This window comes from Momordica charantia, assembly GCF_013281855.1.
Source record: "Momordica charantia cultivar OHB3-1 chromosome 4 unlocalized genomic scaffold, Mcharantia_2.0 BLBB01000004.1, whole genome shotgun sequence".
In the NCBI taxonomy this organism is placed as follows: Eukaryota; Viridiplantae; Streptophyta; class Magnoliopsida; order Cucurbitales; family Cucurbitaceae; genus Momordica; species Momordica charantia.
Genome location: NW_028275162.1, coordinates 10,022,110 through 10,038,660, shown reverse-complemented (window position 1 = coordinate 10,038,660; position 16,551 = coordinate 10,022,110). Strand labels below are relative to the sequence as shown.

Here is a 16,551-nt window from a genome sequence, read left to right as displayed (position 1 = left end):
AGTCCTAAGTTCGACCACACAAAGAAAATCACTATTTGGGGAAAGGGGGGTTTGCACAATGCAAAGGTGAGAAAATTCTCAATTTTCGAATTCTATATCAAATCAAAGGTATCTAAACAAGAGGGGTGCAAGCCTATTTATAGGCTAAGACTCATGGTCTTTAGAAGGAATTTGTAAAATAAAAAATAAACCTAAAAACTACGGAAAAATAAAAATTAAACAAATACTTTCCTAAAATTGAAAATACTTGCTAAAAATGAAAAGCAAATAAAATAAATCCCACATTTGTTTTTAAACAAATTAGGAAAAGGACAATTCCTAAAATGTTATGGAGTGGGCGACAAGACTCTCAAATTGGCACCAAAGGGGTGGCACCTAAGGAGGAAGGGGCTTGCAGTATCAAAGGCGGGCGCGCGCATGGAGGGGCTGGCGCTGGTGGATGGGCAGGCGTGCGCACGGGCGAAGGCAGAATCGGGGCACACGCAGGCACTAGCGACAGGGTAGGGTGCGCGGGCTGGAGGTAGGGGCGTGCGTTGTGAGGTTAGCGCCTGACGGGTGAAGGCACGCAAGCACTAGCGACATGGGAGAGTGCGTGGGCTGGAGGTAGGGGCGTGCGTTGTGAGGTTAGCGCCTGACGGGTGAAGGCGCACGACAGGGTGTGTCCTTGGCTTTGCGATGGGTATGTCCTTGAGATGTGGCCATTCGCTTGGCCTTTCCTCTACTTTTCTTTTCCTCTTGACCCTTGTTGGTTGTTCATTGACCTTCAAGATGGACAAAATTTGTTGATGGGTCCAATGAAGTCTTCTTCTTTTTGAGGGTCTTCCTTCTAGTTCTTCTTCTTGGTTGAAGTAGATTGAGTCTTGGAACTTGAAGGCCATCATGATCACATCAGGTGGTGTAGCATGTCGTCTTTTCAACAAACGACCTCATTTCGCCCGAATTAAAACTACAACATTTTAAAAATTAGTTTAAAATAATTAGTCTTTTTTACGACATTAAAAAGAAAAGTGCCAAAAAGCTGACTATCTTTGCAACTTTGCTACTCACAAGAAAAAACCCAAATTTTATTTTGGGGGCTAAAACTATAGAATGAACATGAACGATGGAAAAGGATGATTGATTAAGCGAACCCCGCTCCCCATCCATCCGTCTTTTGGCACTCCACAGTCTCTCGTATGGGCTTTCACGTTCTCAGAGCCCCTCCTCTCTCCTCCTCCACAGCCATATTCTTCAAACCCACTTCCACTTCCACTTCCACTTCCACTTCCGCTTCCCTTCTCTTCAAATATGGCTATGCCTTCTACAAATCTTCCTCCTTCAGGCCCTATTTCTCAGCTTCTGCACCCAAATTTGTTGCTTCTCCCGCCACTGCGATTTCGCTTTATGGGTCTTTTTACCGGACAACTCGTAGCTTCCGTGGCGGGTTTGTTGCAGCCACAGCTGCGCCTAAATCTGAGGAATTGAGGCCCTCCATTTCGTCTGACCAATCTTGGGTTCCGCGGCAAAAAGGGTCTGAGTAAGACTATAAGCTTCCTCACGAATCTTCACTCCCATTTTATTCTATTTGTTTATCCTGTTTTCCATTTGAAACTGTGAAGTGATTTTTCTTTTCCTCCTGTGTATGACGTAATTGGAAGGGCTGGAAATTTTGGGTCGAAAGCTTTATGTTGTTAGATGAAGAAATTTGAAATTCTGAGATGCCAATCAAGTATAATTGAAGTGTTGAATCATTATTTATATCCGAGGGCGGGGAAGGTTGTCACGGCACAACTTTCATATGAAATTGATGTACAAATTTAGGGGTTAAAAGGACTTATTCCTAGTACACTCAGTATGATTCTAGCGTGAATTGTTGTTTTCCAATTTAATTGCTCTCTTTTGCAAATGCTTGGAGCTAGTAATCAAATACTCTTTAAAGGTCTTCCTTTCGTTCTTCATTTGTAGTGTGTAGGAAGAATCTGCGTTTGCTTCATTTAAGATTGAGATCAATTTTGCAGTTAACCTTTTTATTTATTATTATTTTTTAATGCTCTATTTCTTGTGGGAAGAATGATCAGAGTCCATGGCACTTTCTCCTCGGAAGTAGTTCTGAATCAAGAGGTCTTGCCCATCAACAGTGCAACAAAGGGAAATTGGTTTTTATCTTTTTTCTAAGGATTAAAGTGTGTACCTACCCTGAAGCACTATGTGGCAGAGAAGGTAGCATTAGAATATTGAAAGGAGCATTCTGAGTCTGCATTTGCCAACTTAGTTATCATGTATAAGCTTGGTGATCAAGGGAAAGTCATATACCTGCTTTCTTTCAGGTCACTAGTTCAAGTATATTTTATGTAAAATATCTTAGAATCATGTGGTTGTCGTATGTAGTCAGTTTTGAAGGGTGTGTGACCAAACTTGAATCCAAATTCCTATACTATTTTAGATTCTTGGAGGTTCTAGGATAGACAATGTGCTTCTTTGTTGATCCTATTCTAGACCCTTTTCTTTGGTCAAGACTTGAAAAGTGTTATGATTAAAGACACCTCCCAAGGGCCAAGATATATAGAAACAAATGATTGCCTCCTCTCCATGGTGCGAACTCATTATCTCTTCACCTCTCTAGTAGTAGCACTAGCACTAACATTCCTCAGGAGTTGGCCAAGACTATAGGGATAGGAACCATCTCAAAGAAAGTACAATTCTTTCTTTGGACTATAGCTTTTCAAAGCATCAATCATTGTGATAGAGTTAGGTGTTGGTTGCTTTCTTATCTCCTCTTATTTTTATTCAAAAGAAAAAGAAAAAGACTCCTAATTGGTGTGTTGATGACGGAAGATTGGGGAAAAACTTTGGCCATCTTTTCCTCTTTTCTTATTTCTCTTGCTCTGGCAAATGGTATATTTTCAGCAATTTTAGAATCTCTTGGTGTGCTCCTCAAAAGCTTCAAAGACCATGTATGATGTTCCAAATTCCAATTGGCCACGTTTTTGTACTGAAGGGTGGATCCTTTGGCTTAATCATATGAATGTTTTATGTACGAATTTGCTGGAAAGGAACGAGAGAATATCTGACGAAAATTAAAGTGTGTATTTATTTTGGAGGTCTTAGAGCTTACATGTTACACCCTTAAATTGGGGTCTCTAGCTAGGGACTTCGGTATCTACTCTCCCTTTATAATCAATGCCTCTTGCGAGTACTTTTTCCAATCTGTTTTGGCTTTCACAACCGTGGGCGGCCCTTGATTTTCTCTACTGTCAGTATCTTTCATAGTGAATGTGCGTACTTCCCCACTCCCCCAGGGAGAGGAAAAAAAAAGAAAGGAAAAGAAAGAGAGAGAAAGAGATATAATATGTAATATGTTTGACTAAACTTTTTCATCTTAAGTAGTACAGTATAGATAATTACGTGCCAAATCTGAATGTTTCTTTTCTTCTTATCCTTCACCAGATCCTTACCAGCTTCAGAAGTGCCTTTGAAAGGTCGTATTTATCACGAAACTTATGGGTGTCAAATGAATATAAATGATATGGAGGTTGTTCTATCGATCATGAAAAATTCTGGATACAGCGAAACTGTTGACATTCCTGAGACTGCAGAGATCATTTTTATCAACACTTGTGCTATCAGGGACAATGCCGAACAGAAGGTGTGGCAGAGACTTAATTACTTTTGGTTTCTAAAGAGACATTGGAAAAGCAATGTTGCTATTGGAAGGTCGCAGTCGCGGCACCCCCCAAAAGTAGTTGTATTGGGGTGCATGGCTGAGAGGTTGAAAGATAAGATACTAGATGCGGACAAGATGGTTGATGTGGTTTGTGGACCTGATGCTTACAGAGACCTGCCACGATTATTGGATGAAGTAGATTATGGTCAAAAGGGAATAAACACACTTCTTTCCCTTGAAGAAACTTATGCCGATATAAGTCCAGTACGAATATCCAAAAATTCAGTCACTGCATTTGTATCCGTGATGAGAGGTTGTAACAATATGTGCTCGTTCTGCATTGTTCCTTTCACCAGGGGTAGAGAGCGGTCACGTCCTGTGGAATCAATTGTGTGTGAGGTCAGAGAACTTTATAGAGAAGGGGTGAAAGAGGTAACTCTTCTTGGTCAGAATGTTAACAGCTACAATGATACCACTGGTAATACAGACGTGGAACCAGGAACTAATTGGAAACTCAGTGATGGATTTTCTAGCATAGCGAAGGTAAAGAAAATGGGTTTGCGTTTCTCCGATCTCTTAGATCGCCTTTCCACAGAATTTCCTGAGATGAGGTTTAGATACACATCTCCACACCCCAAAGACTTTCCCGATGAGTTTCTTTATTTAATGCGAGATAGACATAACATTTGCAAGTGCATCCATTTACCTGCTCAAAGCGGCAATAGCATAGTTCTTGAATGGATGCGTAGAGGATATACCCGAGAGGTCTACTTGGAACTTGTGCACAAGATTCGATCAATCATTCCAGATGTGGGAATAACTAGTGACTTCATATGTGGTAAGTGGCCTTCTGAACTTAGATATTTTGAATCACATATTTTTTGCATATGAAATGTTGGTATACCATCAAGTAGTTAGTTCTAGAAGATATTTCCTCAGAATTGCGATTTTCTAACCAATGATGCAGGAGATTTATTTTATCACCATGGTGATTGCATGATCTTGGATATAGAACTTCTTTGTATGTGATATATTGTTTTTCTCCTTATCCATTCTAGCTATAGTGAAATATTTGCATCAGCAATCAGATTGCAAATTGTAGGAAAACCATCAAAATTTCATCTGAAATACTAGCTTATTTGTTAGTCAGTTAACCAGACAATGGTCGTTCTTTCATTCAATCTCTCTTCATTGTGTCATAGTACTTGTATACTAATTGTTCTAGAATTGAGCTGTTGGAGGTAGACATTTGTCTATATTTGATTGCTTCTCTGTTATATATTGGATTAATTTGTAATTTTGATCCCTTTACTATTGACTGTCTCTCTATTTTGATCTCATAACTTTTAAAATATAGGTTAAAAAACACATTTGGTCCTTGTATTTTCATTAAAGTAACGATTTAGTCCTGAACTTTGAAAAGTAACTATTTAGTCCCCGACCTTTTGAAATGGTTACGATTTAGTCCTTAACATTAAATATTATAAAATTTAACAGAAAGTTGACATAGCTGCCAACTAGGATTGATGTGTACAAATTAAAAGGCTATTTGGCGAGTCAATTCAACCTTTAGTCGGTTCGGTTCAATTTAGAATGATTTAGACTTAAAAGAAGAAGATGCAGGTGAGTGTTGATGGCGGTGACAGTTAGGGATCTGAAATTTGGTGATTTTTTCGCACGGTCACGTTTCTAGACTCTCAACGTAGTGGATTCTGCTGGACATTTCGCTACCGAGGGCAATTCCAGGAGTTGGTGGGTGAGGGCGTGCTCAGAGGAGTTGGCGGGTGAGGGCGTGCTCAGACGGCATTCCCAATCAGATCCCATATTTGTCCCATCTGCTCTTGACGGTGATGAAGTCATCACCATTCACCGGAGAAGATGAAGCAGTCTTCAATTCGCGCATGATGAAGAGGGAAGGGAATATGAAATTGGATCGAGAAATTTTGATGAGAAAGAAAAAAGACTAGCACTTTGAAATTGAACCTGGGCCAATTCCGTTGTCAGGTGTTGGGAGAACCCGAATGGTGAAGCCTTGAATTATGACATTACTGCAGTTTGGGGAGGTGGGAGCAACTACAGACCAAGGGAGAAATAATGGTAAGCATGCGGTGAAGGGAAATAGTCACCTGCTGTGGATCGGAGTCGTGAAGCATTTTTTCGTTCTTTCTCTTTTTTCTTTTTAAAACTCCAAGACCATTTTAAATTTGAACCGAACAGAATCGAGATTGAACCAACCCATTAGATGGCACTTTAATTAGTACACCTCGATCCTAGTTGGCAGCTATGTCAACTTTCTGTTAGATTTTAACCTACTAATATTTAACGGGAGAGACTAAATCGTAATCAATTTTAAATTACGGGGACTAAATCGTTATTTGTCAAAGTTGAGGGACTAAATCGTTACTTTAATGAAACTACAGGACCAAATGTAATTTTTAACCACCTCCAAATTCCTAAATTTTTATGTTATGTTATCCTCTTTGTTAAAACTTAAAACAAAAATCTCTATAATGCCGGATATTGAGGCTTAATTCGGAATGAAAATGTTTGCTTTGATTGTTGAGAGTAGGTAACCCATTCCCCATGCTTCGGTGACATTCGATTTGGTTGATAATTTCCCCTATGTTATTCACATAACGCACAACATATATCACTCTCTTTCATTTTGATTTAGTATATAATTTCAATGGTGGGTGTAGCAAGGAATTTTGAACATCCTTATTTCTGATCCGGTGAAGAACATTGTCAAATTCTTGTATGAGAAATGGCATGTCAGAGACCGGTCGAAGTTACCGACTACCCTCACACAACTTGTTGAGTTGGATCCATGTCATATTTAAATTTTCAGCAAAGTAGCCTGCTCTATTTACTGCAAAGATTACTTGGTTATGTGCAACCCTTAGCGTCTAAAATCGAACTTTTCTTTCCCTTAAATTGTCTTTCTTTTTTTTCGTTTTTTTCTATATATATATATATAGATTAGAGATTGGTTTTCAAGTAGTCTTTAGCCATGTATAATATAGAATCAAAAGTACATTCCTCTTTTAATCACAGTGATATGTCGTCTTGCCATTTCTCAGCCCATTTCGTTGTATGCAGTTCATTTAGTGGTATTACATTACTCTCTTGATCCATCGTTCTTCATTTTCAATTTATAGGTTTCTGTGGAGAAACAGAGGAGGAACATGCAGACACTCTAAGTTTGATTAAAGAGGTTGGTTATGATATGGCTTACATGTTCGCGTATAGCATGAGGGAAAAAACTCATGCCCATCGGAACTATGTCGACGACATTCCAGAGGAAGTGAAGCAGAGAAGACTTACCGAACTTATAGAAGCTTTTCGAAACAGTACAGGTCGATGCTATGATTCACAAATTGGCAGTGTTCAGTTGGTGCTTGTGGAAGGACCGAACAAGAGAGCCCCAGATAGAGAGCTGATTGGCAAGAGTGACCGAGGTCATAGAGTTTCATTTGTTAATGTAGCAGTTCCAGATCGAGATGGCAAACACAATGGACAACGGAAAGCAGCAGTTGGGGACTTCGTGGAAGTCCGTATATCAAAATCGACAAGAGCGTCATTGTTCGGAGAGGCACTTGCCATTACAAAACTGAGCTTGTTTCACAACTGTAGGGATGATGAATCAATAGCCTGTGTGAGCTGAAGTTCAAATGAATTTAGATCATTACTAAAATGTTGGTGCTTTATTTTCTGGTTGACTTAGATTATCATTTCTCCTCTTTACTATTATAAGTGTAAAAATATAATTGTATCTTGGTAATAGTCTTCAAATTTTTTCAGATGCTTATGATTTATGAAATGAGAAAAGGAGCTGAGCTTTTGGCTTGAGAGCGAGGTGGAGATATTACCGAGATGTCGATGTTTTGTTTGGGGGGGGGGGGTGTTTGGATTCTGGAAATAGATCTATGAAATTGAGATTTAGAATCCAATTTTTGTTCAATTCACATTGAGAGTATCTTATTCTCAGCTATTCTATTCTTAATATAATTTATTATCACCTTCAAAGTTCAGTGCAAATTCAAATTGTATTAACAGCTATATTTTGGTAACTATTTATTTGATTATTTATACACGAGGGATGACGTAACTATATATAAAGTAACGTAGATGAGCGATTTGACTATACTAGATGTATAAAGTAGATTCAGAAGAAAGTTTGTTCCTAATTGAAAATGAAAAAATATATATTTTTAGAAAAATGTATTTTTAGTGTCTGAAATAGGTGTTTATTTGGTTTCTTAAGTTTCAAAATGAATACTTTTGGTCGTTGGAGTAGTATCTATTTGGTTCTTAAAGTTTAAAAATATACATTTTTTGTCTTGATCGCTAGTTGATTGTTAATTGACCGTTTTTCGTATTCTCTCTTCCTCTCCCCTACTCTCTCTCCCATCTCAAGCCAACGTGGCTGCCATCACCACTGACCAATCGCAGCGCTGTCCCCATTACGTTCATCACGCTGTCGTTGCACGACCGTCGTGCTTTCTCCTTCGTAGTTACCGATGAGAGGAATGAGATTTTTGATTGAGGTAAGTAATTCAATCTACTTATCTCAATCAGAAATCCCACAAGCTATAGATAATCACTACTTCCGAACAATGTTTTACTTCCTTGAAAGCTAAAATATAACCAATGTTCACAGTCAATATTAAAATGAGGATCCAAAAACCAATCTATATACTAAACAATCTCATATATCCAATTACTCCATTCAAAAACAATTTTCTAAATAAAATAATTAGAAAAATATGGATTTTGCGTCAGAGATCTAAAAATTGGGTTAAAACACCTTAAAACATAATAATAATAACAAACTTTAAAACACAAAACAGAATCCTGTGCTCTAAATTTACAAAATATTCCTCAACAAAACCAATTTAAAACGTTCAAAACAATTGAAAACTAAGAAATTTTAAATTTGAAAATTTTATGTTTTATATAACAAGACATCCAAAATTTTCAATACTTAAAAGGCCCCCACAACCATTTTGTTAATAGGTTTTTTGTTTTTAAAAATGAAGTGTTTTTTTTTTATCTATTTTTATAAATATTTTCAAAAAATATAAGCTAATTTTTGAAAAAAAGTATTTTTCAAAACTTGTTTTACTTGACATTCTTTTAAGGATGTGAAAAAATATACAAATAAATGGTGTGAAATCAAACATAATTTTTACAATAAAAAACGAAATGATTATCAAATGACTCTAACAATCTACCAATTACAGATAAGGTCCAGACTAATACAAATTTCCTTTGTAAAATCTTCAATATTGAAACTAAGAGCCATTGTTCACACGAGATTTTGTATAGTGGATTCAATCTCTAGTTTTTAGTGAAGATTGAGATGTTTGTTTTTGGATTTAAATTCTAAACTCTCCAAAATGGAGACTCCTCTATCTATAGGAGTTTTCACAGGTTTGGTGGGCTGGAGTGATTTTGGACTCAACCCATAGATTGGACTCTATTTGGGTTACGAGCACAATTTAATTTCAAAACATTTGGATTTAGATAATTTTGAACCCAGTCCAATTCTTTAAATTTATTTAAATTTAAATATTAATCCACTTGTCTCATGGTAATTTGAGTTTTGGGCCAAGTTGGTGAACCAAATTGATTCCAGACCCAATTCTAATATAACCCAATTAAACCAATTAAAATAAATTAAGGGGTCCAATGAAAGATATTGACATGTTTCAATTGTCAATTTATCTTTAATTTTAATTTAAGGTTAATATATAATTGATTCCTAAATAAAATAGATAACGACGTGACCATTTATTATTGGACCAAAATTTATGGTTCTAAAGATGAATAGAGATAACTTTGATAAAACTAGGCAAATCGAAATTTGAAAAATTTTTTGGACAAAAGTTTTCAAAATATTCTCTTCAAATTGAGGAGGAAAGAAACTAGGGATGTTTATGAGGCGGGGTGAGGACGGGGAAGTTAATTTAAAACTAGGTTGAGCCATACAAATAGTTTTAATTTAAAACTAGGCTATAAAAGATCTATAAGAACCTTAATAGAACACCTTAAAAGATTCTTTTAAAAAGATAAAGGTTTGTCCTATAAATAAGAAAATAAATAAATAGAAAAAAAACAGGTATGTATATGAAGTTGTGTACCCTCGAAATTTACATTATCCACAGCATCATGAACAGCTAGCAAGCATGGAGAGAGAATTATGAAAATAAGATGAAGATTGGTCTTCTTAGTTTCAGTGGAAGAATGAATATCGAAGGGTTTTTTTTTTTTTTTTTTTTTCCAATTCAGTCGAGAACAGAGAGAATTTTTTCGATTACACGAGAACGTAGAAGAGAGGAGGGTTAAACTCGTAGTCTTAAAACTCGAAGGTGAAACATCAGCATGGTGGTGCCAAATTCAATCTAATAGGAGACATGAAAGCTGATGTTGAAACCATTCAGTTCAATTTAATGTTCGATTTTTGAACCTCAAACCAAAACAAATAGAACATTTATGTTTCAAAATATTAAAAATCGAATAGAGCCGAAAACCGACTAAACTGAAAATTTGGTTTCGTTTGATTTTTTTCTTTTCTTCCAATTTTTTCAATAGGGTCAATTAGGTTGTGCATCCCTACCCTAGTCTACTACTATGCAAGAACAAATGTGTCTGAACATACAAGTGAAACTGTGAAAGGTAACATGCTACCTACACACCGTACAATGTTTCTGAACCCTGAACCTTAATAGTATAGGATCAACTTTTTGCAACAATGTTGAAAGCCTAAAGAGTCAATTTATCAAATTAAAATTTCCAAGTCACGATTATAATACATAGAGGCAAAAGACAAATGCTAGTTTTGTTTTTGTTCTTCGTTAACAAAATTATAAACGTAGGATTTAATATGAACAATGTCATAACCTCGAGTAGTTAATCGATCAAATTAAAAATTTGAAGGTACAACTATAACAACTAGTAGCGAAAGTTAGGAGTCGACATCCTGACTGCAGTTCGAGCATAGAAAAATTTACCAACCTGTTATGTATGATGCAATTGGCCAAGCAGGGTTATACAATGAGTCGATCGGGAATAATCGAAGCCAAGGACTCGTGGTTTGGTTGCAGTACAAATAAATAAAACCTTACCGTTCTACATTTTCACCTCCCTCTTCTCCCCACTCTGCCATATCTCATTTTTCATAGCATTACATTTTTTTTCATACAGTAGGTTGGAAAGAGAGCTTAAACTCCTTTAACCGATCGATGGTCAGTGTTGAATCGTAAAAAACCAGCCAATGACCAGCCCACTGGTGAATGGATACCGAACCGAGTCCCCGACCGACCAATATGGTCGACTTTCCAAAATTTCTATCTCACCCCTAATAATAACCCTATGCAATATTCCCTTAATATTCAAGAAAATAGAGTTACTGAGTGCAATTTTTTAAAAGATACAATACCTTTTTCAAGTGTTGGGATGACCAGCTATGTTCTTTTCCTCCAATTGATGAGGTAAAAAATTGGAGCCTTGTCTGAAAAGGCTGTTCCACCAAATGCAGAGGAAGATTCATGTTTCCAGGCAGGTCCAAGAAGCCATGATATTGCAGCCCCCCCTATAAACCCTCCTACCTGCAACAAAATCAACACCACAATCACATTACACATTTGGAATTTAAATGCTTAAATGAAGAAAAAGTTGGTCTCCATGCTCCACAGAATCAGTTAAATTTAGAAAAGGAACACTTAATTTGAACAATTATTCTATCCATCTAAATTTATTCAGTATTCTATTTCATCGTTCTTTTTTTTATTTTAGTTTTGATTTTTAGTCAATTTCTTTTTAGAACTTTTGTTTAATTGTTTAGTCGATTTCTTTTTAGAACTTTTGTTTAATTGTTATGGCAAGCGTTTTTTTGTTTCTTCTTTTGTGTTTTCTAAAAAGTAATAAAAAATATAATATTTTGATTAAATTTGGATTCCTTGTTTTCACATAACTAAATCTTTTTAAATGAAAAAGAAAACGAAATCTTTTCTTATTTGGAAACTTTCTTAATTTGATTGGGCAAAATTTGTAACAAAATCAAACTTTTTAATTAATAATATATCATATTTCCCTTTCTTATCTTTTTCTTTACTATCTTGTTTGATAGTTCCAATTTTTTCCTTAAAAAAGATGGGTCTTGATTTGTTACAAATAGATGGTTGGGTTTTAGAAGGAGGAGAAGAGAAACATGGTTATTTTCACAAACAGACCAGTCACCTCCACATCACATAACCTCGACGTTTCTTGCAACTGATATCTTCGGAGCATACCCACAATTCGCGAGCAAGCAGAAGGCTTCTAGCAGCATATTCGCCTTCCTGAGTTGCTAAATCGTAAGCCGAAAAACTACATCTCTAGATTCTGTTTTCTCTCCTTGCATCCGGGAGAAAAAGGAAATTTTCCTCTTTCTGTTGATTTTATCAATAACTTTGGATTTACTCTCCTTTGTTCATTGTCCATACCCATAGATCACTAGTTAATGCAAAGAATTATATAGAATGAAACTAGTTGCTATTTGATGTGATTAGTGTACTGAGTAATAGGCTTCACTATCTCACCATGTCTGAATTTATATTGCAGTTTTTTTTTTCCTCCTAATTTTTGTGTGTTTAAATCATATTTTCTTATTATGTTTTTTTATGGCTTACTAATAAACGTAGAATTTATTTTACCCATTTATTGTTAAGATTGTTCTAAAGCATGACAATGAAATAAATATTTACATATTGGGTTTTTGTGTATATGATTAAGGCATAATGTTTTATGTTGATTTATTTTTGTCATGGGGTGATTATATCTAGTCATGCCATTTTTATTCTATTTGTTTGATTTAGTTATGTTCTTATCTTTTTTGTGTAGATAATTAGGTCAGTAAAAATTTATTTTGAATGATAGTTTTAAAAAAAAAACAAACTAATACATTTATTTTTTAAAGGAATTTTTTCAACAATGGAACATCGAAATATTTAGAAGACTGATGTTCTTAGATTCTTGAGGGTAAGGATTGGGAGGCCAAAGTTTGGTTTTTAACATATTACCTTAAGGAAATTGTGTATATTTATTAATTGTTGTTATCATATACTTTCTATTATAAATGGAATGTTTATTTTTTTCTTCTTCGTAAAACATCTCTTTTTAAAAATAAATATCTTTTTAAGTTTAAAGATTAAAAATTGAATTATTGGGATCCAATTTTTCAATTGGGAGGATTTAATAATATTTCTTTCCAAATAGGATGAAAAAACTTTTAATGAAAAATTCATTTGGTTTTGGTAATTTTTTTTTGTAAGGAAAGTTTTGTTTCTGTAAAAAAAAAAAAAAGGTATTAAAGCAATAAAAGAAAGGTTTATTTATAAAAGGTATATTAAAAAAAGATTTTGTTTAAAAAGCATGCACGACATTTTTAACAAATCTTTTTTTTTAATATAGGAATTAATATACAACAAATCTTTTTTTTCGGCACCCAATGTTGTATGGTCAGATGGTTGTCCCGTGAGATTAGTCGAGGTGCACGTAAGCTGGCCCTGACACTCATGGATATAAAAAAAAAAACATTTTTAACAAATCAAATTGTTTTCTTTAATATTTTTCTAAAAAAAATTCCATGGGAATTAGGGATTCTAGAGATTGATTCCTAATATTCTTTAGATATGAATATAATTTGGGAGGCCAAATTAAATTCAAATAATTAAATTTTCTTAATGGCTTTAGATCACTCAGGATCATTATTTGCCTCAAGAATAATGATCAATAAAGCATTAGACATTTAAAAATAAAAATAAAATTATTTTTCTTTAAAGGTTATTTTCTTGAAAATAATATAAAAATAAATAAATTATCATTCAAGGTGTCGTGGGGTGCTAATACTTCTCTATACACAAAGGACCCTGGACCTAAACCTTTTTGTGCATACCAACATATCCATGCATTCGGGTGACCAATCACACCCTATAAATAAAGACGGGTGACGACTCCATTTTTCTCTAATAGAAAAGAAAGTCGATCGCAAACCTCTTAGTGACAGTTTGGAAACTCTAATGGGGACTTCATCTTTTAAGCGGGTCAAATTTATTTATTTATTTATTTTTGTTATTTTCTATATGTGGCCTTATTTTATTTCTATTTTGACACACGTACACAAAACCTCCTACACGAGCTTTACTATTAAGTTTAAAATCCGGGATGAATAGTGGCGACCTTCGTGGAGTATAGGACTCCCATCTAGACACGTGAAACTTCTCACTCAAGTTGATCATAATCAGAATGCTGATAAAAGGTGCCTTTAAGTTTTCCTGGGTGAGGAAAGAATCGTGGACATCTTGGAGACCTTTCTCTTTTAATACCTTTATTCTTTAGCACAGAACATTCTTTATGTAATTATTTTGTGATTGCCTATATGTGATTATGGTTTTTATTTAGAAGTTTAATTTTTTTCTCTCTCGTATTTGTTTTTTTCCCCTCAAACTTTTATTTCCTTTTCTCCCCACACACATGATCATAATTTGTTTTGCAAAAATAAAATATTAAAAAAAAAACTTCAATTTTTATTATTTGAAATTTTGATTGCTTTCGGACAAATCTAGTACTCGGGTTGCTATGGAAGGAAAGTCAATAGTCATTATTGAGAGCTAGAAGCTTGTACGTCAATGGTTAGAGGAGATGCAAGCAAATTGTTGAAGCAGCCCATCAAACGATGTCTCAATTGAACTTCCAGCAACCAATGTTTTTAGTTCTCAAAATGTAAGCAAATTGAAAAGATTTTGGAGGGATTCACACTATTTTGGAGGGATTCACACTAGGGTAGAAGTTTGCATTTATAAAGAAGTACATAGGGGTATTAAAAAAAACCGACAACCCGAAAAACCCGACCAACCCAACCCACACCGTAAGGGTTGGGTTGGATTAGATAAATGTTCGATTTGGGTTGGGTTAAATTTTATGTGAACCGATCAGTCTAGTTCGGTTTGCGAGTTCAACAAAAAAAAAAAAAAATTGATTCGAACCGAAGTCATATATTTTAATATTATATATACTTGTATTTAAGTTCTAGGGTTTCCTTTCTCTTCTCCCGCACCTCCTCCATCTCCTTTTCAAGGTTTTCTCTCCATCTCACCTCTTTCATCTCCTATTTTATCACCTCATCCCTCAAACTTGATCTCATATCTCTAATCTATCATGATTTCGTCTCCAATTTCATCACTCTCATCTCTCACCTCTCTAATTGTTCGTCGCCACATGCCCCTATCGTCGTCGTCCATCGTCATAGGCTCCTATCGCTGTCGTTTGTCGCCTATTGCTGCCATCTCTATATCTGTTGTGAAGTATGAATGTTAAGTTGGATTTTTTTTAATGTGATTGGATTTCCTAATATTTCTTTCTGTTGGTTTGTTTGGATCTGGAACTTAAAACTGGGATGGTTTATTTGGATCTAGATCTTGAAACTATGACGATTTGTTTGGATCTAGAACTTGAAATTATGATGATTTCTTTGATATAAAACTTGAAATTATGATGATTTGTTTGGATATAGAACTTTAAATTGAGATGATTTGTTTGGATTTGGAACTTGAAACTAGGAGCAACCCGGTGACCCAACCCGAAAATTTTGGGCTGGATTGACCGTCATGTTCGATTCCACCGGTTCTTTGATCTAATCAACCCAAAAATTCGAGTTGGCCCAAATAACCTCCTAACCCGACCCGTGAACACTCCTACGGGCACATCGTCTTTTATATATTCAGGTTGATGTGGGTGCCTTCGCAATTGCACTCTACTTCTAGGATCCAGTTTATAAATGTTTCAAGTTCAACTCCCTCGACATGACTCCCACCATCGAAAAGTATCAAAAGTTGCTTCGAATAATTGTTATGTTCGAAACCAAGATGTATTTCTATGATAAAAGATTGACTGGTAAGAAGATGGCTCTAACAAAACTTGTTGGAAATTTAACTGTTAGTGAGATAGAACATTAAATCAAGAGTAAAGGCGGCAATGACGGAATATCGTTGGATTACCTCATAGGTCTCAACAATATAGGGGTCAAGAACTAAGCTTGGAGTTCTTTTCATTGTGCGGAACGTTCTGTATCCCAACTTTGAGGATACATAGACGTGAAAGTCGTCAGGTTGTTCCTCTTGATTCAACATGGCGTTATCGGGTTTTAGCTGTTCTCGTCGAAACCACACGTTCATTAGACTTCTGCAGAGTGCAATGGAAAGACAGGTTTATAGGTTGCACTCTTTTACTATATGAATGGTCGATGAATCATATGAAGTTCCCACTCAAATTTGGTCATCTACAAATAAAATTCTCCAATCCATGAAATGTTGCAAGAAATCCAATTACTGAATAGTTGAGTGCAAAATAACCTCACTGATAAAAAATATATAGGTATCTTTCTCGAAGGAGTCAAAAACTGAAGAAGTAATATAGAGAGCTCTATGCATGGATGCCCTTAAAGCCAATCGCTTACAAGTGTGAAAAACTTCATAATGTTCTATTATTGGGTACTTGGGGAAGTACCAGCTATACGCCTCTTTTAGTTCTACATCAAATGTTGATAGAAGAATTTGTTCCTGTAATACATGGGTTGGAAGACTTTGACTTTGACTACGAGCTGGAAGACTTGGGACAGAATGTTAGAATTCTATAGGGATGTTAAAAAGATAAATGTCGAAAAGCATAGCGATTCCACCACGCCAGAATACAAATCATGGTACGAAGCTCACCGGACAGTGTTTACATTTAAATAAAGGAAATTGGATGAAGAAGAGCAAATGACGTCTATAGATGAAAGTACCAAACTAAAGGTAGATAACTTATTGCTTCACCAGAAGAATGAAAAGTTGCTTCAAGTAGTGAACCAATGGAACCAACAAACTGCA

At 35.4% G+C, this 16,551-nt stretch overlaps 2 protein-coding genes across 3 annotated transcripts in view; one reads left to right on the top strand and one right to left on the bottom strand.

Moving 5' to 3' along the window:
- Positions 1-1,098: 1,098 nt before the first annotated feature.
- On the top strand, positions 1,099-7,508 carry LOC111022156 (Methylthiotransferase). 2 transcript variants are annotated; one of them, XM_088123212.1, is made up of 3 exons: positions 1,099-1,510; positions 3,427-4,481; positions 6,802-7,508. In XM_088123212.1, the coding sequence occupies exons 1-3, from the start codon at positions 1,176-1,178 to the stop codon at positions 7,305-7,307; spliced, it is 1,896 nt and encodes a 631-aa protein (XP_087979338.1). In that variant the 5' UTR covers positions 1,099-1,175; the 3' UTR covers positions 7,308-7,508. The 2 variants fall into 2 exon arrangements, with proteins under 2 accessions (XP_087979338.1, XP_022155014.2); XM_022299322.2 differs by having other exon boundaries at positions 1,099-1,516.
- A 2,951-nt stretch (positions 7,509-10,459) lies between these two features.
- Positions 10,460-16,551, bottom strand: part of RBL10 (RHOMBOID-like protein 10) — a 30,554-nt gene continuing 24,462 nt past the window's right edge. Inside the window, exon 9 of the mRNA XM_022299323.2 lies at positions 10,460-11,253. Within this exon, the coding sequence (XP_022155015.1) occupies positions 11,110-11,253 (144 nt within the window). The 3' untranslated portion in view covers positions 10,460-11,109. The remainder of the gene's footprint in view (positions 11,254-16,551) is intronic.

Excerpts from the sequence above, each read along its gene's own strand:
- LOC111022156 (XM_022299322.2), top strand. The coding sequence starts at position 1,176 with ATGGGCTTTCACGTTCTCAGAGCCCCTCCTCTCTCCTCCTCCACAGCC. Across the intron at positions 1,517-3,426 it reads CCGCGGCAAAAAGGGTCTGA|ATCCTTACCAGCTTCAGAAG; the intron begins GTAAGACTATAA and ends ATCCTTCACCAG. Across the intron at positions 4,482-6,801 it reads AACTAGTGACTTCATATGTG|GTTTCTGTGGAGAAACAGAG; the intron begins GTAAGTGGCCTT and ends TTCAATTTATAG.